Source organism: Patella vulgata, chromosome 1, assembly GCF_932274485.2.
Source record: "Patella vulgata chromosome 1, xgPatVulg1.2, whole genome shotgun sequence".
Lineage (NCBI taxonomy): Eukaryota > Metazoa > Mollusca > Gastropoda > Patellidae > Patella > Patella vulgata.
The window spans coordinates 19,724,932-19,749,992 of record NC_065879.2 but is presented as its reverse complement, the minus strand read 5'-3'; the positions used below and the strand labels follow the sequence as shown (position 1 = coordinate 19,749,992).

The 25,061-nt window shown below is 33.6% G+C and overlaps 2 protein-coding genes across 2 annotated transcripts; one reads left to right on the top strand and one right to left on the bottom strand.

Annotated features, from left to right (window-relative positions):
- Positions 1-1,037: 1,037 nt before the first annotated feature.
- Positions 1,038-12,131, bottom strand: LOC126808718 (protein FAM124A). The gene is made up of 3 exons (XM_050533651.2): positions 12,042-12,131; positions 11,826-11,931; positions 1,038-3,604 (listed from the first exon to the last, which is right to left on the bottom strand). The coding sequence occupies exon 3, from the start codon at positions 3,587-3,589 to the stop codon at positions 2,675-2,677; it is 915 nt and encodes a 304-aa protein (XP_050389608.1). The 5' UTR covers positions 3,590-3,604; positions 11,826-11,931; positions 12,042-12,131; the 3' UTR covers positions 1,038-2,674.
- Positions 12,132-12,346: 215 nt separating this feature from the next.
- On the top strand, positions 12,347-24,843 carry LOC126821297 (EF-hand domain-containing family member C2). Its single transcript, XM_050549704.2, has 10 exons — positions 12,347-12,503; positions 15,393-15,729; positions 16,636-16,853; positions 18,501-18,857; positions 19,260-19,398; positions 20,078-20,386; positions 20,584-20,780; positions 21,792-22,123; positions 22,740-22,832; positions 23,184-24,843. The coding sequence occupies exons 1-10, from the start codon at positions 12,462-12,464 to the stop codon at positions 23,377-23,379; spliced, it is 2,220 nt and encodes a 739-aa protein (XP_050405661.2). The 5' UTR covers positions 12,347-12,461; the 3' UTR covers positions 23,380-24,843.
- The last annotated feature ends 218 nt before the right edge of the window (positions 24,844-25,061 follow it).

The window sequence follows — 25,061 nt, the reverse complement described above, 5'->3', positions numbered from 1 at the left end:
CATTGGCGTGCATGTGAAACAACCCTTGGCAGTTGGAATTCAAAGAGTAGGTCACTGAAATGTCACTGTCAGGGCAAAATGTCCCTGCTAACACTGCATGGCGTATGTCCGACTTCATTAGCTCTAAACCGTCGGCTCGCTAAACCTGTTCAATCCCAGTGTTGGCAGGTAAAGCTCATCAGAATTTTCCAGCATGGTTTCTCCTGTTGCAGGATGGAGGGCCTAACTAGGACAACTGTCTCGTCATTTAGATGGTACATAATACAAAGGTACCATGTACATATTGGCATGCATGTAAAAAAAATCCTTCACAGTCAGAATTCAAAATAAGAATAGGCTACGGTCTCTCCTAGCACACTCTCATACTAAACACAGAGAATTACAAGTCTAGTAATATCTCTGTCAAAGATGACTACCTTAACATGTGCCGTCACAGCATGCGGCGTCAATCATTGGCTGAATGGCATTGTTTACATAAGACGTTACTGCCTCGGGCGGAATGCTGCCTTTTAGTCATTTTAAAACCCATTTACACTAAATAGGAAATAATTTTTACCTACAAATACGTCAAACGCCTTTATTTATTTTTCCAATACATAATAAAAAATGTTTTAGAATTTAATTTGTCGCAGAAAAAAAGTTAATATTTCTGGCCCATAAAGTCGCATCGATGTCATCCTTATCAGTGATTGTAGCGGCCTAGCGAAAATTCACTGCTGATCAGTGTGGTCTACAGTTAGTTACGATTGAGAACAGACACTAAGCTAGTTGACCGACATTTTAAGTCCTAAATCGAAGTCGAAAACACTAAGTAAACTTCGAGAATTTTGTTGAGTATTTATTCTGCTTCCATTTAGTCTATTTAGTCTTTCTGTGTATGACAGCATACCAATTTTTGCGATTGAGGACAGAGATCTATTCTCGAGGGATGAAGTACATGTAGATGGATCTCTATGTGCAGAATGAGCACACTGTACGGCATGTCAGTCTTCATTAGTTCGGTTGATGTAGAAAAGTAAACTAGAAAGACAGTGGATGTAAATACATTTATTTTACTTTGACTAGAAAAACTACAGATGAAGATAAACTTACTCTATAAGCTAGCCGACTTAAAGGAGCTAAATTGCTAATATTTGGGACCTAGAAATTGACTCAAATGGGTCGCAATGCATATAATAATGTAATATGAGAATGTAAACTGATTTACATCAATTGTTTCCGTTTTTACTCTAATTTCAAATCAGTTATGTTCTGCGAAATATACCAGAAGTCTCAATCGAATGGCAATCTATAGCGTCTGGTTATTCCAGTCTACAACGACAGTTTTTATTGTGCAAGCTCTTCAGAATATATCGTCATCGTTCTTGAGTACCTTGTTACAAATGGCACTGAAATGCATTATCTTACATGATTCGTGTACCAATGGCAAAATGTTTATTTGGTCTCATATATTGGATATCAGAAGCCCATCTTTTCCCGGTAAATCCATCACATCAATGTTGATTTAAATTGACAAATAATTCAGAGGTGGGAATAAGTCTTGGGACCTTGAGCCTGTATCAAGTCAAAATGAATATATATTAAGTATTTCAGTAAAATTACTTTATACCGAGCGAAGTTGTAAATATTTGATATTTTGGCAAGAAAGAGTCTAACTAGTTTTGATTGTGAAGTACCATTGTCACGATAATAAACAAAGTCTTGATGTTCAATCGGCAGTCTCTGTGAATGTCGTCTGTATTGTCTAATTCACTCCATACATGTATCTAAGCCATCCCATAGTCTAGAGAGTCGATTATGGGCTGGCTATGTGAATAAATGGCAAAATAATAACCATTTAATGCCAGAAAAAAAGACCTGCATTAGGCAGATTTAGCTCTTACATAATGTATCTTTAATAACAACTAAATATAATAAACATTATAATATAAACGATGTAGAAAATGAAATAACTAGAATATAAATAATAATAAAACATAAATTTAACAAAAATAACATATGAAATAATAAATAATAAAATATTACTGGAATGAAAAATCCTGGATTTGAGACAGATCTATCAAATGTCATACGGCAGTGCAGTCAAAATTGATACATTAATCAAGTTCATAGGTTATAGTTTATGGCTGATTATAATGGCACCACTAGGGCAAATGGCGGAAGATCACTGAATCACTCATGTGTACATGTAATTACATATTCTAACAATGCTACATGCTCAAATTTCATTTGAGATCTTTAAATTAAAGGTAGTAAGACCCGAAAGGGGACTAGCCTCTCTTCTTATTTATGTAACAAAAAAGAATAAAATAATACTAATAAGACAATTTACTGGTAATTAGCTATTGTAAGAATGTTACATGCACATATTTCATTTGAGATCTTAAGAATTACGTAAGAATGAAGAATAAAACTTTCAATATGACAGTAATAAGATCATTGAATGTAGAATACAATGAGATCATTGACTGTAGAATACAATAAGAGCATTGACTGTAGAATACAATATGATCATTGACTGTAGAATACAATAAGATCATTGACTGTAGAATAAGATCATTGACTGTAGAATACAATAAGATCATTCACTGTAGAATACAGATATTAATTGGTAGTATTAATATAAATATATCAATTGTAGGACTATGCTACTAAAATGAGGTATAAATAAAATTTAAATTGAGAATCCATTCTGATTCAAGGTTTTTGTCCTGGGTCCGTTCCGTATAAATGGAGTCTGTTTACTGGTGTCAGGAGTGGGATAAGATTTGATATTGAGAACTACTTTATTCCCATCATGGTCAACTGTTGTCCATTCTTTATCTGATACTGGCTGGCAAGCATGTGGAAACAATGGCACCATCTGACCGATGTCGGAAACGCTAAAAACAAGCTGAACTCTGTTTAAATGTTTTGGTTTGATTGTACCAGTTATTCGTTTTAGAGCAAACTGTACATCATAACGTACTTGAGGGGAACTCAGGGTATACAAACAGAACTCCTGGTGCTGAACCTCGGGTTCCAATCCCAGAATCACCTTATAAAATCCCAACATATCGTACCAGTTGACGTCACTCACGAACAACATAATCCTTAAATGTTCGTTACCATAATGCACTTGTCGCACGGCCCACAGAGGTAAATCGTCACTGGTATAATAAAATTCTTGGGAATTGTACGGATAAGGGTGGATCGTTTTCCTTTTCATTTCTTCTGAATGATGAAATGACCAGGGGGGATTTTCAAACTGTCCTCGCGCTCCTTGAATTCTTTCACATCCCAGCATTCCCTCTTCATACAAGAAAATAACGACAGCTAAAGAAGTTTGATAATGATTATTGTCTTTTGGAACGGTCTGTTCCGGTTCTCCAACACTGTTGTCCGTGGGGAATTCCGGCACAATATCTAAGATGTTTCGGTTTGCTTCTATGAGTTCCAATACTGGATAATATATACGGCATAATTCATGGACCTTATTATTAGAATTTATTCGCACTACAAGTTTAGGTTCCTCTATTTCATCATTATCAGGCTCGGAGCCATATAGACTGACTTCCTCGCTTCCTGTCTCTGATCTAGTGGAACTCATCAGGGGATAAGTATTCTGAAAAGACAAAAAATTCAATTTATAAAAATTTATTACTATTTCAGAATGTATGAAATAAGTCCAATCTGATTAAAATACAGATCTATATTTCGTTTCGTTTTTTTATACTTTCGATGGCCTCCACTACATAAAGATCTGACCGGTTGTAGGAGGAGGTTGCGTCAGAGCAGGGATCATACGAGAGACTTTTAACCCTATAACGTCAGTTATTAGATTAACCAATCGCTATCAATGTTCGAACAGGCTATTCAGATATACATCTTTTGCTTAGTTTTGTGTTCTATCACTGTAAATGTCTACCCACAGTTCCACACACCACATGATAAGAACTCAAAGCAAAAGACCATTTGATTGGCTAATCCCTCACATCAACCAGAATGCGGGTTATTTAACAACTCTTCCAGATCCTAGTGTAGTGAAGACAAGTAAAACAGAATTTTGAACTATATAAAAAAAGAAATGAAATAGGATCTGTGTTTTAACCAGATTGGAAAAGGTCCTTCCATTTAAAATAAAAGTACGATGACTTGTTAATCAGCTTCATAAAGAAATTATTTTTTATCAATCTCTCCTGATCCAAATACCCCAACTCTCCCACCAAAAGAAAACAAATTAAGTCCAATATAAAACAATTTACACAAATGTTTTTTTAACATTTTTCTCTGCTTATTCTGTTATGGTTGCATATTTTATGACTCTCAAGATAATATGTGAAACTTAAAATTCATTTTTGTTTATTTAACCCGAAATTTAACTATTTTAAATAAAATAGCAATAATCTTACCTTTATGTACACGTATTAAATATTATATGACATTATAATGGCCACAAGTTTTCAATTTTGAGTAAAACAAATAAATCGGCTAAATGAAATAGCAATAATTTTACCTTTATATATATATAAATAGCATTGATATAATGGCCTGAATTTTGAGTAAAAACAAAACCGTCTAAACTGATGAGAAATAATCACCAAAACCGAACTGACCAGGTGTAAATATTTACAGCTACCATAGGTAGTATATGGTTACCCAGGTGACAGTCGTAGTGTCCTGTACTATAATAATGGCATCATTATAAGATTGTTTGTTAGTCAACAGTTAACTGTTGTTTATATTAGCTCTATAGTCAGTGTTTGACAAATACGGTACTGTCACAAACACACAGCCATAGTGTTCACTTGTGACTTTCTATAAGTTATAGTCTAACACCCGAAAAATATTCTGGTTCTCAGATATTCTGCATCCTTGAAAAATGGGTGGCATGACCTGTTTTTATTTCCAAAAGTACTGCACAGGTTATAGGAAGTAGCTCGATAATTTTTTTCTAATGAATCCAGAAATGTGGTGTAGGCTCATTTATCATGTACACAACCATAAATGTTATTAATAGACCGGAGGCTCAGAGCGGGGGGGTGTCCACCAAATGGGCACAAAACCAGACCCAACTTTTCTAGAGTAAAATTTTGCGTAAAATACGATGCCGAGTGGTAATCAGTCCGCCGTTAGGGCGTTTTCGAGATATTCAGGGTCAAAGGTCAAATGAGTTCATTTGCACTGAAAGTGAATGCGCAGTCATTCTTGTATTATGAAAAGAACCTGAAAATGATCGAAAGTAATCACACTTTCAATAAAAATGTAAACTTGCTGGAGGTCAAAAGGTGAAATTTACCATTTTTGCACTAGGAAGATTTAAAGCAATAAAATGTCAACGTAAAATCTAAAATCTAAAGCCAAACCTGTTCTAATTAAAAATAGAAACATTTAAAATTTTTCTTTCGGGTGTCTTAGCACCGAACTCTTACTTTGGAACGTCGAAAATGATCTTGCTTAACAGAACCAACACACTTTAAAACCTGTTTCAAAAATACATAAAAACTATCAAATCGAAATCTCTCCGATTTATTTTCACAGCGATTATTATACATAAAGATACTAGTTATCTGAAAAACAATTGAATAGTTTCAGTGTTGGACTCCAGCCTGCAGGCCGCGTGGATTTCTGAGAATCCCAGTCTAGGAAAACTGACGTTAATCTGTGACGGGAAAACAAGTATCTGACGACGAGATTAAAAGTTTGCAAATTTGTTATGAGTTTTAATGAATTTTGCCCGAACATGGACGCAGATAAAACCGACGGATGCATTGTACATAGTAGTTCACAGGATGTATATGTCTTGTACATAGTAGTTCACAGGATGTATATGTCGTATTGGTGAATGTTAGCGGGGAAAATTTTGGTAGGCTTTGCGACGCGGCCTGCAGGCTGGAGTCCAGCTATGAAACTATTCAATTGTTTTTTTTCAGACAACTAGTATCATTATGTATAGCATTCATTGTAAAACTAATTCGGGGAGATTTTGATTTAACAGTTTTTACGTATTTTTGAAACAGGTCCCGAAGCGTTTTGGTTCTGTTATGCAAGATCATTTTCGACGTTCCAAAGTAAAAGTTCAGTGCTAAGACCACCTAAAGATAAATTTTAAATGATACTATTATTAATTAGAACAGGTTTCGCTTTAGTTTTTATATTTTACGCTGACATCTATTATTTTAAATCTTCCTAGTGCTAAAATGGAAAATCTGACCTTTTGACCTCTGTGGTCACAAAGAACAAAGGTGAATTTAGCAAGTTTACATTTTTATTGAAAGTGTGATTACTTTCGATCATTTTCAGCTTATATTCATGATACATGAAAGACTGCGCACTTTCAGTGCAAATGAACCCATTTGACCTTTGACCCCGAATATCTCGAAAACGCCCCAACGGCGGACTGATTACCACTCAGCATCGTATTCTACGCAAAATTTTACTCTAGAAAAGTTGGGTCTGGTTTTGTGCCCATTCGGTGGACACCCCCCCGCGCTGAGCCTCCAGACTATAACAATCATAAATGGTACTGGATAATGTTTGACCAATACGACCATAGTGTTCACTTTTAATTTACTATAACACCAGAAAAATATATTGACTTTGAGGATTAGACTTGATTCAAATTTAGAACGAGGCTATTCAGAATCACAATGTTTACCAATAAAGATTACGTTGTAAATACTTTTTTTTATGAATTAGGTAATACACGTGGACTGTGGAGGACTGACAAAGAATTTTAAAGAAAGACAATTACTGGTATTAAACTAAACTGAGCTAACCCTAATTGTGTTTTGTTTATTATTGAGGGCCTGACAAGGAGCGCTGTCTTGTCGTTTTGATGGGATAAAAACTGAGGTCCCGTGCACACATTGACGTGCACATAAAAGATCGCTTGGCAGCTGAGTAGGCTGTAACGCCGCTGTCAGGGCAAAATTTCCCGTATAGCACACTGTAAGGCATATGCCCATCTTCATTAAACCCCATTCTATTTCATTAGGGTTTCACACTGCATAGCCAGTGTGAAACACTATTGTTTTTGTTAAGATTATTATTCTTCTTCTTATTATTATTTTTTTTTTTCCACTTGAGCATATCTCAGAAACTATTTGTCGGATCAACTCGATGTCTTCGGTTTTACAGGGAAAGTGCGTGTGACTTAGAGATTAAAGCTATTTCGAACTTTCTGTGACAATGCGAAATGTTCAAAATCACCGAAGTTGTCGTTTTTTGAAATATTGCCGTAATATTAACAATAATTGTCGGATTTTAACATTGATACATTTTGACATAGCCTGTGACACGGCAAATAGCTACGATTGTTTAGATTTTTGATTTTCGATTAATCTTCGAAGATATTAGGCGCCAAATTTTGAAAAAAAACTTTTTTATTTATGAATATTTTTTTATGGTGCTTTACCTATAATTAAAGGGTCATGTGATTTGAGCAAAAATATGAAAAAATTTTGTATCGATAATTCACCTTGCCTAATTCAGTTTATGGGTTCTAGGTTAATTATTTATTGCTCGATTTGTATAAAACAAAGTTCATATGCTCAATGGTGCAAAGTCTCAACTTTTTTATTACCGATAAAGATTTCTGTCAGCAGCGGAAATGACGTAATTTTGACCAAAACTATAATTTTGGCGGTTAGGAACGTCTTTTCGAAAGCAAATATTATTTTTTTAAAATAAGTAAAAAGCAAGAAGTTGCGCCATGTAAAGGCGCAAAAACAGTCGGAAGCAGTTTTTTTAATTTCGATTTCATTTTTGCGCCATTTCGATTTAAAGGTGAAAAATGGTGTAAAATTGAACTATTTACAACCCATTCAGGCGTTTCATATTTTAAAATATTTCTTTGTGACTTTCATAAACTTGTAGCATTAATTCATACGAAGACAATCTATCTCAAAATTAGTTTGTAATATGAGCAGTTGCCGAGAAATTATCAATTTTGCAAGTGTCACTTTTTATGCTATTTTGCTTGTAAAAGAGTCAATTATTATTGGATTATCATAAAAGTAATGCCATTTAATGCGTAATGTCAATTGTGACAAGGTCAACTAAATTAATATTTTCAATATCATCGGAAATGACGTAATTTGGGCAAAAACTATATTTATAGCTTTCGAAACAAATAATTTATTCAGATGAGTCGTATTTGTTATTTGTTTAAAATTTGGATATTTGATTCCAATCAACTAATAGAATGAACCCATGGGATCATATAGATATCATAAAATGGTTTCTAACTTGTTCAGTTGAGGAGAAATAGGCGATTTTCAACAGGTCACTTTTCAAGGTTTTTGGTCCATAAAAGTGTCAATTATTATTCGATTTTCATAAAATTTTCACTGTGTGATACCTAATGCCATTTACGATTTCATACAAGGAATTTAAGATTTTCATTATCACCGGAAGTAACGTCATTTTGGCAAAAACTGTATTTTTAGCCTTCAAAACAGATATTTTCTTCAAATGAGTCTGATTTGTAATGTTTTTAAAATTATGATATTTGATTCCAATCAACAAATAGATTGAACCCATACGACCATACAGATACCAGAAAATAGTTTCTAACTTGTACGGTTGCAGAGAAATAGACGGTTTTCTACAAGTCAATTTTCAAGGTTTTTGGTCTATAAAAGTGGCAATTATTATTTGATTTACATAAAATTTTCACCATGTGATGCCTTATGCCATTTCTGATTTCATAAAACTAATTGAACATTTTCATTATCACCGGAAGTACTGTACACTTAAATGTAACAGATGTATAAAATGAATTGATATTGCTTGATTTGGTTGATTCGGCGTCCAATTTATTTGATGTGTGCAATGCTTATCTGGAAACCTGTTTAATGGTTTCATTGGTACCGGAAGTGACTTATGTTTAGGGTAACGTGGCACCGGTGAAACCCATCATTACTGCTTCGCAGTTCTAGTTTTCATTACGTTTATTATACAGAGAAGCCCAATTAAAATTTGCCCTAACCCTAAATACTGTGGTTACGAATAATTACCTCTTCCTTATATTTTTATGTGAACTAAAACAGTGAAACTTCAATAAAGTAGAATAAGATGATGAATTACTTCAAAACTCTAGAGATCCAATCTCAACACATTACTCTTTTTTAACTATAATGTGTCATTTTTCCTGTATGGTGGTAGTGCCAGATTTATATATAGGCTTGGCAGGCTTAAGTCTTACAGCCTCAAGATCTACGGGGCCTCCGGCCAATGTCTATGATATTTTTGACACTGTCAAAGTAAGAGCCTCAACCAGAATGTAAACACTGTTTGACAGTTAAGCACATTTTGATTGAGTGCAACCATCTCAAGGATGTGAGATCCAAATACTTATGTTGCTAGTCATTACATCAATTATTTGCCCAACCGGATCTATATTGTAAATGTTAGACGGTTATTCAAAGCCCATGCTGGGATTCAAACCAAATGGGGTTTAGGGTGGTCTAGTGATTTAATGCGTGCGCATGAAATCATAAGGTCTGTCATTGAGGGAAGTGGCAGGATTTTGATTCCCCACTTGTACATGTCAAAAAGTTGTGTCGTCTGTCCAACCTCATGGGTCTTCTCCGTATCCTCTGGTTTCCTCCTACTGCACTGCAAGCGAATTATTGAAGTAGAATTGAACCATGTGTTAGTTTCGAAATGACCTAGTGTCGGGTGGTCATTTAGTCCCGTTTCTCTCTCACTCAAACCAAATATATTCTGGATGTAAATAGTTTGATTCCTGATAAACTCATCTAACCTATATCATCTAAGCCTCTTACAATATAAATTCTACCAGCCTTGATTTGTCCATAATCAAGATAAATATAATATATACATTCAAATATTAGAGAAAAAACACTAAAAATTAAATTTTTGGCTAGTACATTGTACTTTCATCGTTATTATTAAAATAGCCTGACAATTCGTTTGATAATAATGAAAGTACTAGCCAAAAATTTAATTTTTAGTGTTTTTCCTTTAATATTTGAATTTTACTTATATGTTTAACTGAGAGTTAGATCATTTTATTAACATATATTACTAATTAGCCCTTTTAAACTTTTACCGGGGTCCATCCATCCTTAAACACCATTTGGTGCATAACCTTGAAACATAAGACATCAAATAAGAATAAGATGAGAAATGATTTTTGTCACAAATAATATTTTATGATTCATGTGAATGACCCATTAAGGAAATATTTTTTTTATTTAGCAGTCGACTGAGAGATTGATCAATGCATAGTGCTTTTTTTTTTCTAGTATAACAATTTGACCTGAAAGGGTTGAATGAATGAAATGATTGTGTCAAGTTATGTTGAGTTAGACTGTCAACCAGTTGATAAGGGATATTACACTGTAACCATGGTAATACTACACCAACAGTATCCCTATGATATGTTGATTTAGAGGGAGAATTGTGACATGATTGAAGAATTCCATTCATGTTTGGTTCGGGAACACAATCAAATTTCAGTTTGGTTTTCCCATATGTAGTGAAATTTCACAACCTCATTAAATGCAGAGATTGAATACAGTACGGTATCTACAGTTCAAATATTTAATTTTCAAACAAAAACCTGGGGGAATTAAGTCCAGATACATGTTAATGTTTTTGTCTTCAAGTTGAGGATTTGCAAGAATCTAGAACTCAATGTGCAAAAAAAGACTTCAAAGGAAGGCAAATCATCAACCTCAATTAAACCAGCAATTGATTTTCTCTTTTCTGGGACTTGCAAAATAGTGTCTTGATTCACCCCTGACTGGCTATATGAATATGCCGTATATTAACTAGAAGACAAATAATCATATTATTAACAGCTTTACTTCATAACTATGCAATTTTGACATCTTGTACTGGTCTATTGAATAAGCTTACTTCCTAATAAAAGTATGACAACAGTTATTAGCCTATACTGCACTGTGACTGTGCAGTGTAATAATTAAACATATCACAGAAAATTGCCATTATTTCCAAATTTCAGTCCGCACACATCTAAATGTACATACTTATGTAGCTGATGGGTATGCATGCATAGGCGTACGGGGAAATTTTTGACTGGGGGGGGGGGGCGGTGGTGGTTGGTGCCCAAAAATGTAGTTAGGTTCTTAGTATGTTACATAATAATAATAAATTCGCTGTTAAATTGGACACATTCAAGAACAATATTTTTTTTATACAACTTTTACAAAGTACAATTGTGTGCCCAAATTTTCCCAGCATTTGGTGCCCAAAATTGGGGGGCAGCCGCCCCCCCCAGCCCCCCCCAGCTCGTACGCCTATGTATGCATGTGGTTCACATTTTCCTTGTTCTCTAAAATCAAACAATCTGTATTTATAAAATTTTGTATTTTATTCATCTTAGAAAAGGTCTCTGACAGACACTACATTGACTATTTAAAGAGCACACAATTGGGTATAAACATTTTTTAAATAATTGATGAGGTGATAATTAGTTTTAGTATCGATTCCATGCCAGTTTGATATTTTAAAAGAGTGTTCATGCAAGTCCAAATTATTAACCTTTGTCTTAAAAATTTGCTGCAAGTTTTGAAAACATATGCAGCAGATAAAATTTCCCGTAATAATATATGTTTAATTAGACTTGTAAGCTTATAGTTTTGTGGACCACTGTTGAAAATAAAAGGAATTTGAAAGAATGTAAAATTTATACGCCTACTGCTGTTGCCTAGTTACTGTACGTATAAAATTAATTTTTATATTTTTATCAGTAGGGCCTATACCGTATGTGTGTACTTATTTTTCGAAAAGAATTATTTTTAAAAAAATTTGCTATTTTAATTAAAACAAAAATTCACAAAAATTATTCTCACCTGAGTCTGTGCTGTCTAAATAAATGTAAACTGAAACTGTTAAATTTAAATCGATTCTAATATTTCTTCAGGAACCTCATTTTTATTTTTTCATCATCAGTCAATCCTAAAAGAAACAATAACGTTGTTAGCATTTAAATTTCCCAGTCTTATAGTGTAACTAATTTGACGATAGTCTAATGTGTCGTGGTGTATACACAGAAGCCTATCGTTTACCTGTGCGTGTCTGCATTTGGTATTAGCAGCCGACGTTTACACCTGTAGCTGTAATTTCCACTGAAATCGGATATCTAACCGCGAGAGTTATCTACCCTCCCATTAGGCCATTTCCGGTTAACTGTAAAATTGTTTTTATAACAATTATCCAATTATTCGTAATTAAAAAGCTATTGTTTATCTCTTTTGAAAATATTTATTTTAATTCCTGCATTTTAAATGCCTTACATTGCATCCAGATATGAATTTACAAGAAAACACAGCCCTAGTTACCACTGGAGCAGTAACGGGGTCGCTTCCTTGGCAACGTATACACACACTGATCCCAAACACTGTACACAACCTGGTGAGGCTTCATTAATGCAGAGAAGTCAGCATTTCATTAAATTTTGTTCAAGCTGACAGGAATAATCATTCATCATGGCCCTGCCATTTCTTCCCGGGAATAGTTTCAAATCTACAGTAAGTAAAAAATCCAGTATTATTAGCATTGCCAACGGGTTTTCAGATACAACCATTGACTCAAAAATGACAACGATACTGCAATTGTGAACTATCTAGAATGAATAATCTGAAAAAATTTCGAAAAAATATTGAAAATTAAAAAAGTTATAGCGTTTTAAAGAAGGCAAACCAGAGGCGCTAAAAAACGGCTTTTTTTAAAAACCGCAAAAAAGTGACCGAAGCCAATATCTCAGTAACTATACAAGATAGGTCTATGAAAATTGCACTAATTAAAGATCTAGATGTACTTGATAAAGCCAAATTGTCGCTATAATATTCTAGTATATACTTTTTATGTTACAGAGGTTCAAAGTTGGGATCCGTGCCGATTTCGAACAAATCACAGCAAAAAATTTTTCAAATTTGTGTGTACTTAAATTGTAGCGCTTTGACATTAATACAGAGGCTTATTTTTTAATGAATAAGCACACATAAAAGTGTTTTCAGTCTGTTCTGTTATTTATTTTTTGCATGACAACACCTTAAATCACAATTTTTGACTGTATGATGTCAATGTCGAAGAGAAACAAGTTTATGTATGTAATTGGGCACCTACTGGTTCCGAGGCCATTGACCACTGGCCATTCACAGTCATACAACAATTATAAACCGGTTATACTAACGTATACTGTGGATATTTTTAAAAATCATGAAAGTGTGTGGCAAAATGAGAAATAAACCTGTAAGCTTTTGGCAGATTTGCCTCTTTTGCCACGCCAACTGCTTTAGTTGTTTAGAAGCTGCCATGTACATCAATTTGAAATTGTTTGTTTCAGGAATGAAAATTAACAATTAAACTATGATTTATATAACAGCTATATTTTTGTGATCAACATCACTACAATTTCAAATAAAAACAGACATAATTAATAGACATAATTAAAACATTTGAATATCTTAAAAGAGTCCAAATTAAAAGGTAAGCTTATAAAAAGTAAGATATAATCTACATGAAAGAGTATTAAAAAAATTAATTTGTGATACATGTGCATTACGATATACTATATTATAATATCAGTGGTAGAAGTCTAGCTTTCTTGTTGAGACATTATCCCATGAAAATAAAAACAATATAATCATTCAGATGGTGATACATCTTGCCGAGACATTATCTATGTCATAAAAATATAAAAATATTAAAAACAAAATCACAATAAGATCAAAATTCATATCTGTTACTTTTTAATATGAAATTAAAAATGTTCACCCACCGGTTTAAAATAAATGATAAAAAAAAAGAAACCATTATCACATTTATCAACAAATATAAGATTTCTAATACATGTATCTTACAAAAACAAACAATAATAACAATATAAAATAATCACATTATTCATATGCGATATTTTTCAAAATAAACAAAAACATTTGACGCATCAGGCCACTTCTTTCAGGTAGAAAATGTTAAAAATAAAATAAATATTATCACAAATATTGAAATAACAAAAATAAGATTACTAACACTGATTTCAAACAATAAATTAAACTAACTTCTATGATTCATACCAAATTTATAATAATTATGGACTTTCTTGAGAATGCTGAGAAACAGTCAGTTTCAAGCCCCCCTTTTTATAGTCCTCATGCAAATTGTATGAGTAGGCCTATATATCATCATCATTTGTCTATTTTATGTTGTACCAAGTAATATCAGGGATCGCCTTTGGCTATGTTTGGATTTGGATGAGTATATATTATGTAGCTTACTTCTTCAGCTACAGTTCCTGAAAAAAAAATCCAAGGTGGTCAACAACATTCACAATTTTTATCCTTTGTTAGTGAAATGTCTGGCTAAAGTTTGGTTGGTAGCTTTAGTAACATTCAATATAATAAAAAAACCCTGTCCAAATCTAACATCATTTTTTTTACACTGAAGTCTGTGGGGGGGGGGGGGGGTTAATTATGGTCTGAACCCTGATCAACCACGAGTTACCTCCCTTTAATTCCACATGGTTCAATTTCAGCCATTTTACGAATTCCTACGGGGGATACGGACTTAACAAATGGTCAAACTAAGTAGTTAATGAATTGGGCTTTCCAAATATACCAAAATCTTGAGCGTCGAGGGCCTTTTTCGAAAATTTCTCTCAACTTCAAATTTTCAATTCATGAAAAATATCAGAAAATCTTACCTCAGCTTCTCAAAATCCTACTCGACAGCAAGTTCATCTATTTTTCTCGATGGTAAACATCACGTGGTCAATGTTTGACACTTTGAATATTCATGACAAGGCGTAACACGACGTATACTTTTCTCGGTCAACTTTTTGTGATGTCTGTAAATAGTACAGCCAGCGCTCCTAGCGGCGTTTAGCATCGCTAGTATTATCACTCAATTTATGAAAAATTCCGTTTGTTGTTTGTAAATTGTATCAGAAATATGAATAGCCATCTATATTAACAATATTATATGAACTCACTTTTGTTGAAATGACAAATGACCAAAGTTTAAATTGATAGGTCATTATAGGAGTATTTAATAATGACTTGAACATATTATATTATTATGTTCTATGACTACTATGAGTGATATGAGTAGATGTGTTATTCTGATCTTCTTGGATTTCTTTTAGCCTTGATTGTTTCATCATTCCTGTTTTTGTTATCAGTGATGATTTAAAGTAAAGAATAGGCGACATTCATGTTTGATGTGACTCCCATTTTTGCATAGGTTTTAATCTTAAATACCTGACCCTAATCCTAACCCTAACAGAAAGTAGGAAATTCAATGAACAAGTGAATAGTAATGATTAAAAAACAAGATAATGGCTTATTATTATTATATTTTATCTATTTTTTACCTTAATCATCATAATACAAAATAAAAATCATTGTTTTGTTTTTTAGCTTGGAAAAACCAAACATCACAAATCTCACCATTTTGACTATTCTAACGATGTTGCTATGTTGGTTGGACAGTCAAAGCCAGGGATTGGCGGGGAGCCTATCAAAGGTCAGGTCATCAAACCTAGAATGAGTAGTTTCCCCCGTGGAGAAACACAACTGCCGAACTGGGTAGCTTTCGATCAAAAGGTACTCTGCTTTGATGCGTTTTTCCATGAGGAAGTTATTGAAAAGCGTGAAGAACAGTTTCGAGTACGTGAATGTAAAATCTATTTTTATTTAGAAGATGATTCTATTCAAGTTATCGAACCTAGAGCCAAGAATAGTGGAATACCTCAAGGTAATATTTTTAATATTTAGTGCATGAACACTCAATCAAGACATCAGATAAGCTTACAAAATAAATGCATGCACAAATTAAAAAAACACAAGTCCTAGTTAAATTTATGTGTGCCAGAAGATATTTAAAAGATAACCATACTTTTAACTCATTTAACTCGAAGTCGAATGGGTCATTTGGAATAAACTGTTTTGAGAGAGAGAGAAATGGGATTCACTCGATACAAACTAGGTCATTTCAGGACTAACATATGGTTCAATTTTATTTCAATAATTTGCTTGCGCATAGGGGTCTTTAGCTTTCGAAGGAAACGGGAGAACCTGGAGAAACTCCCAGAGGTTGGACAGGCGACCCTACTTTTTGACACATACAAGCAGGGAATCGAAACCACGCTATTTGACTCGATGACAGACCTTATCCAACGCGCAGCATTAACCATTTGACCACTTTACCCCCCGAAAGTTGGTGCAGAAAAGTATGAATTTTATTAAATAGGCTTTATGTTAGATTTGAGCTGGATGCTCTCTAAATATTTCAAAAATAGATAATGCAAAATGAATAGATTGAAAATTTCATTCAAATTGCTTTATTTTGAGCGAAGTTATCAGTGGTTGTAGTTTTGACAAGATGTGTGCAGTGATCGAAACCACCATACTGGTCATTTGAGTCTTAGCCTCACTTCTTCATTTTTAAATTAAATCATATGGCTGAACCATTCTAATCTACTTATAATTGGAGCCACCTGATGGCATCAATAGTCGATTATGCTCTTATCGTGTTAATTACATGTCAAATTATATAACATTTAACCAAAGAAAGACCTGCAATATGCAGATTTAGCTCTTAAATAATGCCTGTTTTTAAATTAAACCCAATTTCATTTTTAACTTTTTGCTTTTCTTTCAGGAACTTTAATCCGAAGACACAGAATAAACAAACCCAACAGTGATCAGTTTTATACGGTGGAAGATTTTAACATTGATAATGAAATCAATCTTTATTCTAAAATATTTAAAATCACAAATTGTGATAATTTCACGTATAACTTTCTGCGGAAACTTGGTATTAAGATCTCGCAACCTGCAGACATACCTGTCGATCCTTATGGTGAATATAGAAAAGGTGTAAGTATAAAACAATACATTTTGAAAATTGTCCTAAAGTGTAAAAATTGACTTTTAATGCAAAATAAAATCGGGTTTAACATCCTACTGTTCTGCTCCGACTGGACTAATGAAGACGGAGATACGTCGTACAGTGTGCTATGAAGAAAATTTGCCCGGACAGCAATGCTACGATTGGCGTCCTCTTATCCAGGGCTGCCGACAACCAGTATCGCAGCGCAATTTGCGATACATATTTCGGCCGTTGCTAACCAAAAATTAAAATCTGACGTTTTTGATTCGCAGTTACTGCGAATCATTAATGTGCCTGTCATTGTGGATATTGTCACAAGAATAATCCACATTTTGAAGACTAGAAGGCTTACTCAACACTTTCAACGTGTATAAAATGTTGAATAAAATTTTATAAACAAAACTGAATTCTCCGTGTGACATTTTCTTCTCGAACTACCCAGACACAATACTATATAACACAGGGACATAACTATGAATAGGGACTATTAAACCGGAAATAGGGAATCAAGTAGTCGCACTCACGTTGCGAGACATCAAGTAATTATATCATATTCAATTTGAAATAAATAACTCCAGTGTATCCCCCACGTATTGTAAATAAAATATAAAAAAATAAATACACGTATTGTAAAATGATAAATCAAAGTAAAAATTCCAGTAAAATATTATTGTTTATATCGCGTGTGTATAGTTAATCGAGGTGCGCCCGATTGAACAAAAATAGTAATACACGATAAAAAGCAGACAAGATTGTTTTCTAACGAAGATTTCTAACGTAACAAAAAAAATAACAATTAAAATGAGTGGGGCTTCGGAAGTCACTGTCAAGAATTGGCTTCAGACATAAGACCTAACTAAATGTCTACATCACATTTACAAACTGTCACAAGTACTTGTGGCAGTGCTAAAAAAATCTAAGAATAGTCAGAATGGAATCTAATAATATTTGTTATGAATTAAAGTAATATCTTGGTATTTAGGTGTTTTACATTGAAACTGAAAAACTGCTAATCAATTTTTAAATTTGCTAATCAAATTTGGCAAAATTGGAATTTTTGATTAGCATTGCTGCTAATCAACTGTGAAAAATTACCGACAGCCCTGCTCTTATCCCAATTTTACATGCACGTCAATGTGTACACAGGACCTCGTTTTTTCGGCCACTATACTTTTAATGCACATTGTTGTTTTGCAGACTTGTCATTGTTGCTGATGACATAATAATGTTGTCAGAATCTGACTGATAGTTTTATGCTAATATAACAGTCATGGTGGATCAGGGAGGTTCAGAGTTCGATCAGTGATGGCTGGGAAAAATCCTCAGGACCTTTCACCATGGTTTCTCCTTGCCAGTGGTGGAGGTCTAGGGTACTAGCAATGAACCGTGTCTAGTCATTCAGATGGGGTAATAAACCGAGGTCTGACATGCACATAAAAGAAACCATGACTGCTGTCTGAACGAAATGTCTCTCGTAGATAACTGCAATCAACAGTAGTATTAAACTCCTAGAATTGAAATGTCAACAATAGATAATCTCCTGGTATTCAATCGGATATTATCAATTACTTAAATGACCATCAGAGACTTTAAACTATCAAATTATTAATTTTAATAATATCTATTTTTTCCAGATGGATGGTAGTATGCAGCCATTAAGACCCTATGAGAAACACGATACTTTAAAACAGTTCTTGGATCACGACCGCCATGTTTTACGATTCTACTGTTATTGGGATGACTCTGATAGTATGTTTGGTGATCCAAGGGAGATGATTCTACATTACTTCTTAGCAGACGACACAATGGAAATGCGGGAAGTTATCCCACCAAATTCTGGCCGTGATAATGTTGCCGTTTTCTTGAGAAGAGGAAAAATGCCAAAAGATGTTGAATCCGTCCAACAGCCAGGTGTTAAAACCGATAGGACAGTTCTCAATGTTTTCGGTCCGATGGGCCACGGAGGTCGATATATCCTTGATAGTTTAAAGGTGAGCAGCTTTGACAATTTGATTCATTTTTATGGTTCTTGTGCGTAAAATCTCTTGACATCTTTGATTCGGAACAAAAATGAAATGGTTGATTTCTTTGGTTTTCATGTTGATTTTTTGGGATGACAATCTGTTTGGAGCAAACTAGTTTTATTATTAAAAAAGTAAATAGTTAATGAGCTGCCAAAATTCAAAAGAAATTAATAAATGGATCAGTTTAAATAATTATTAGTTCATCAAGACTGTATACCAGCTTTTTTCTTTTTAAAATATGATTAACTCCAGTAAACTAAACATAATATATCCAATTTGTTCCAAAGGTTACCAACATTTTAATATACAGGTAGCCATGTTTTTTTAAATGATTGCCAACATTTTATTTATTTATTTCTACCTGAACAGACTGGAGCCATTCATACCGAGTTTTATAAAGATTCTGATTTAACTATTGGTACAGTGATCAATGTCTTGGGAAGGAAATTTATCATCTGTGATTGTGATGAATTTACTAAAGAATATTATAAATCCAAATTTGGAATTGGTAAGTCTTGTTTTTAGATTGGAAAGAGTTTTGAAATCTGCTCAGGGGCTTTATTCACTAAAACTTAAAGATATTTTAAAATTAATTTCGTTTGTTGGCGAAGAGCTTAAATTTGTACTAGGAATTTAGTCATCAGCCAGGCCCCACAATGAAATGCTTGTATCCTTAAAATATTATAGTTTAAATTTTTCTGAATTAGGCCCCTAATGTTGTATTTATTGGTGTATGTTATTTATTCATAGACTAATACACCTCTTGGACTTCTACCCGAACATTATACATTTTACAATTTATAGCCCTCTAATTACATCTAGTTGTTCACAATTTTTAAATGTCATGTACCTGCAAACAATTACCATATGTTCACTTTGTTCAAATCAGCCAGAAATTAATGGTTTTTGTTGTATCTGACAAAATGTCAGGCATAGATGAAGTTGGTAGGACGTATATAAGAAATATCAATAAAAACATAGAGACAACATATCTGTACTTGTCAAATTGACGGGTACCAGAGAATTTGAACCAGTGACAGATAGCATAAATGACTGGAACCACCATAGGATTTGTACCTGACAAAACCCCAATTTGTGTCTGGCATTGTCAGTGATGAGTGGATTGTTTCCAGGCTTGTCAAATTTCCTAGTTGATTTAAATTATTTTTGATTTTGTCCTTTTATAGAACAATTTACACCAATCACCTACAAACAGAATGCAGGCTATAAATTAGATCGTCAATATCCCCCCTACAACGGTTTCGGTAGCGAAGAAGATTCTCTGTGTTCCTGTATGGGATTATTACCAAAACCACCGAAGCGTGACTTCATCAAATTTATGGAGAAAGATCGTCATGGTCTAGAGAGCAACGTTTTACGATTCCTCGCCAAACTGAACACCACGAAACCAATCGATATGGAACGACGATTCATCATTTCTTATTTCTTGTGTGATGACACAATCTTAGTTTTTGAACCCCCTGTTAGAAACTCAGGTAAATTTTAATTCAAAGTTTGATATTTCTCTTTAAATATTTTTGAAGTTCAGCTAAGATTTGATAAGTAGCTTTGGTAGGCATAGCACACTGTATGGGTTTGCCCGTCTTCATTTGCCTATTCAGAGCAAAACAGTAGGACGTTGAACCCCATTCCATTTCATATTTTAATTATTTTTTTTTCTTTATTACACCAGGTATAATTGGAGGTAAATTTTTGGAACGAGGTCGAATAAAGAAACCAGGTCAACCCTTATACAGCACAAAATTGTCTGATTATTTTAGTGCACAAGACTTGTACGTCGGTAGTAGCGTTGATTTCTCAGGACATAAGTTTATTTTGATTGATGCTGATGAGTATGCCTTCCGGTATATGGAGGAACACTCTGCGGAGGTGAGTTAGATCATAGGAGAAAAGCACCAGTCACAGGCTTTTGTCAACTTTAAATTATCACAAGTCTGGTGATAGGCAACCATCACAGACTTTGTCAGGCACAATTTATCATGCAATATATATTATATACTACAACCCGGGTATCATTTAGTTGTGTTGTTTTAGCAGGAGTTTCTGTATAGTTTTAAGCCATTGTTTTGTTTATAACTGTTTAGGTTTACTTAAATGGTGTTGAGTAATTGACAGAATAATTAGTCAACAGTGCTCTAGAAACTAAACAGTTATAAACCCAACACTTATTATCCTATATACACAGACCCTTTAAACTACACAACAGTAGAAACCCAATGGTTTTCTATAATTCTCAACAGATTTGAACAGTTTTCCAACAATGGGTTGAAACTAAACATTAAATACAGAAACTCCTGCTAAAACAACACAACTACACAAGTTGTAGTGTATATATTGAGGTTTGAGTGGTGAGCGGTCGAATAATACATCTAACTAGTGAACTGTATATCATAAGGTCTTCATCAGACAGATCATGCATAACAGCATTTTTTGATTAATAGTTAGTAGTTATTGGGCATTTGAGCATTTCTTTAATTCTACTGAACTGAAACATCAATTTAATGCTCAGTAACATCTGTCTTAAAGGGTAGCCATGGTGACTCAGTAATAATGGTGCTTGCTAACTAAGTGATCTATGGTTTGGTCCTGGTGTTGACCGAAAATGTTCCTTAAGATTATTCAGCCTGGTTTCCCATTGCAAGTTATGCAGGACAGAGAGTCTGATAAGGAAAACCATCCTGTCGTGAGTTGATAAGGCAAGGCCCTATGTAAACCATTGACAGCATGGTGTCGGTCAAAATTTGCTCATAGCACACTGGCTGATTGGTGTGGAAAAGGGAGACGATAGCCCCCATTTCATTTAAGTGATTTGCCCTGGTGGTGCAGGAAAGGAGGATTTTATACCCTATTTTATTTCTAATGTTTTAATTTTATTCACAGTTCCCATTAGCAAATATCAACAACATTGTGCAGAAAATCAAAAATAAGATCGGAAACAGCATGGAAGATGTCCGAGCTTTCTTTGCCAGAAATGATCCTCATGGAGCCGGGGCGATAAATTACGAACAATTCCACAGTCTCATGCTACAAATTGATGGAAATCTCACAGAACAAGAGATAATGACTATCGCTCGTTACTATAGTGACAGAAGTGGAGACAACTCTATTGATGCTGCTAAACTTATGGTAGTCGCTCAAGAGCAGTTACGAAAGAGAAATTATGAAGATTTTGCAAAATTGTTAGATGCTCTACAGTATGAAGACAAAGACAAGTATGTTATTTCTTTTTAATATCTGCTTTATTTTATATTGTAAAAATCTTTTCAGTGCCATGGTTGTCCTATGTTTTTATGGGTTCGAATCTAGAATATTCAAGATTTTTCATGCCAATTTATCATGCACGATAGAGAAATGGGGTATAATGTCCATTCGACACAAAATAGTTCATTTCGAGACTTTCAATATTTCACTTGCGCGTAGGGGTTAGACACACATGTGTAACAGATAAGTTGTTTCCATGGCATTTAGTAATAGAACTGGAAAGACACAGGACATGATCATAGAATTGTTTATTGTTAGGATTAGCATACAGAGCTCGTATGAAAATTGGGACACGTCCAAATTCAACCAGAAACGTTTAATAGTTACCTCCCTTTTTGCAAAAAATATAAGCTTGGGGTAATCAATCACGAGCCATAGTGGTCCAGTGAGTAAGATGCTGCAAGCTAACTTGGGGTTCTGGGTTCGATCCCTGTGTTGGCCGAGAATGCTCCTTGTGATTGTCCATGGATGGTTATGCTACATGGCGTATGTATGCCGTCTACATTAGCGATGGTATTTGTGATCCAGAATATTTGTTTTTATATGGCCTTATATATTTTGTTTCAGGAGTGGTCAAGTAAATGCTGAGGTTATACGTTCCGTTTTCCACGCTCATCACGTTCCTCTACCAGATGATATGCTTAGAGCAGTTTTAACGATGTAAGTCATTTACCGTAAAAACCCGCATATAACACACTTTTGTCCCATGCGTGTTATTTACAGGAGTAAAACACTGGTTTAAGCAAAACGTCCCTCATAGCAACACTGTATGGTGTATGCCTGTCTTTGTTAGTCCAGTTGGTGTAGAAAAATCGAATGTTAATTCCTGTTTCATTTCACTTAATTCTGCTTCGAAATCTAGTATTTGCACTAAAGTTATGTAAGGAATCCTTTTTCTACACCATCTCTCAACAAAATGTTTTTAAGACTTTAAGTGAAATATTCCCTTGTATGTCATGGTAGATGTGTTTTGTTTTTTTTTTTAAATTAAAATTATTTTTGTCATTTCAGAGCACCTGGTGATGGTAGCGGCAACATTGTATATTCACAATTTATAAAATTAATCAACTGGAAAGATAACCCAGCAGCTCCCATACAATACACGGCCACACAAGATGAAGGATGGTCGGGAACGCAGCCGAAAAACCAGATTAATTCTGTTAATTACATGGCTATCTTAAAAGATATATTTGGAAATATTGACTAAACTCAAATAAATTATTTTATAATCAGCATTATGTGATTTTTTTTTTAAATCGAAATCATCATTTCTGGGTTGTGTTCCTAGAAAATATTTTAAAATAGTCCAAACCATCTGAATTTCAGTTGAAGTAGTTTGAAATCTGATTTGATTGAATACAGAAATAAAATAAAATGTCTCTTTTTGTTAACTTATTATGATTATTATTGCACATGTCTATAGTGAACAACTGCAATATAATGTGCTCATGTGCACTTTACAAAGATATAAACAAGACAATATTACATTTACATAATAAAATGAGATGACAAAGAGCATAATTACATGTAAATAGAAATTAAAATAGCTCTATAATCTACCTATTAAAAGGATCACTGAATTAAAGCCTTTTTAAATCAATATGTCTGTAGTTTAGTTTTAAAAGTTTTGAAGGGAACAAACTGGTTTTAGCTTAGGATTAATGTCTTATGTTGGAATGTTTGACTAAAGGGAACATGTTATTTAAAATAGAATTTTCAATCAATATTTACTCATAGAATCAACTATACAATGAATTTTAGCATTTGTCACAAAATATTTGATTAATTATACAAGATAATTTATGCGTAATACTCATAACTTGTACATGTACAAACATCTTTTAAAACATAATTTGTTTGTGGAGACGAAATACTTCTCAGTTAATTTTGCACAAGACATTTTATGTGAGTTATAATCTGGAGTCTTGTTCATGAAAACTTAAATGTTAAGTACATGTATTAAGCCTTTTGATTGGCTTAAAACTAAAATCTGTTCATGATTTTAATTCTTAACCAATGAAAAGACTACATCCTTAAAACATTTTAGTTTTAAGTTTTTATGAATAAGGGAAGGCCATTAATTTTAGAGAGGAACAGTGTTCAGTTTGGAATATTTTAGTGATTTTAAGGAATTCAACCCAGAAATGTCCACGTCATCAACCTGTTTTTATCTATATTATATTCAGTGTAAATATGTACTCATTTATTTGTGGATATTATTAATCAGCGGTTTTATATATTTTAAATCACAATGTATTTTAAAAATCCATCAGAAAACTTGTATTTATTTGATATAAAAGAAAGTTCACTGTTCATACTATTATCACATCACCTGTATGATGAGAACTTTTCCCTAATGTGGTAGTTAGAATATATGATGTTGTTAAATAGCATTACACATATCCATAGAAACAAGATTTTTGCCAGGGAGATATGAAAAGATCTATTTGGTAATGTGGTAATTAGAATACAGGTTATTTTTAAATAGCATTTGCACATATCAAAGAAACAAGAGATATATGAAAATATTGTGACCAGGGAGATATCAAAAGCTGTTACCATGGTTTCATCATAATTTAAGATATTATAATTTGTATATACATGTAGTATTAATTTAACAGCATTACTGTGATTATAAAGACCAGATAAATTAATAAAATTATTTATTGAAGCTAAAGATATTTTTTGTTCTTTAAACTGGGCTCAGATGGAATGAAAACCCTTTGCTTTGGTGTACAGTAAAAGAACCCTTGACAGATGGAAATAAAAAGTTGGCTGTAGCGCAGCTGTCCGGGCAAAATTTCCCTCGTAGCACACTATGCCCCTAATAGCCCAGTTCATAGAGAACAGTAGGATGTTAAACCCCATTTCATTTAAACTGTATGTGCA

Coding starts and splice junctions, on each gene's coding strand:
- LOC126808718 (XM_050533651.2), bottom strand. CDS start 3,589: ATGAGTTCCACTAGATCAGAGACAGGAAGCGAGGAAGTCAGTCTATAT.
- LOC126821297 (XM_050549704.2), top strand. CDS start 12,462: ATGGCCCTGCCATTTCTTCCCGGGAATAGTTTCAAATCTACA. Junction 20,387..20,583: donor ACCCCCTGTTAGAAACTCAG/GTAAATTTTAAT, acceptor TTATTACACCAG/GTATAATTGGAGGTAAATTT. Junction 22,124..22,739: donor CAGTATGAAGACAAAGACAA/GTATGTTATTTC, acceptor ATTTTGTTTCAG/GAGTGGTCAAGTAAATGCTG.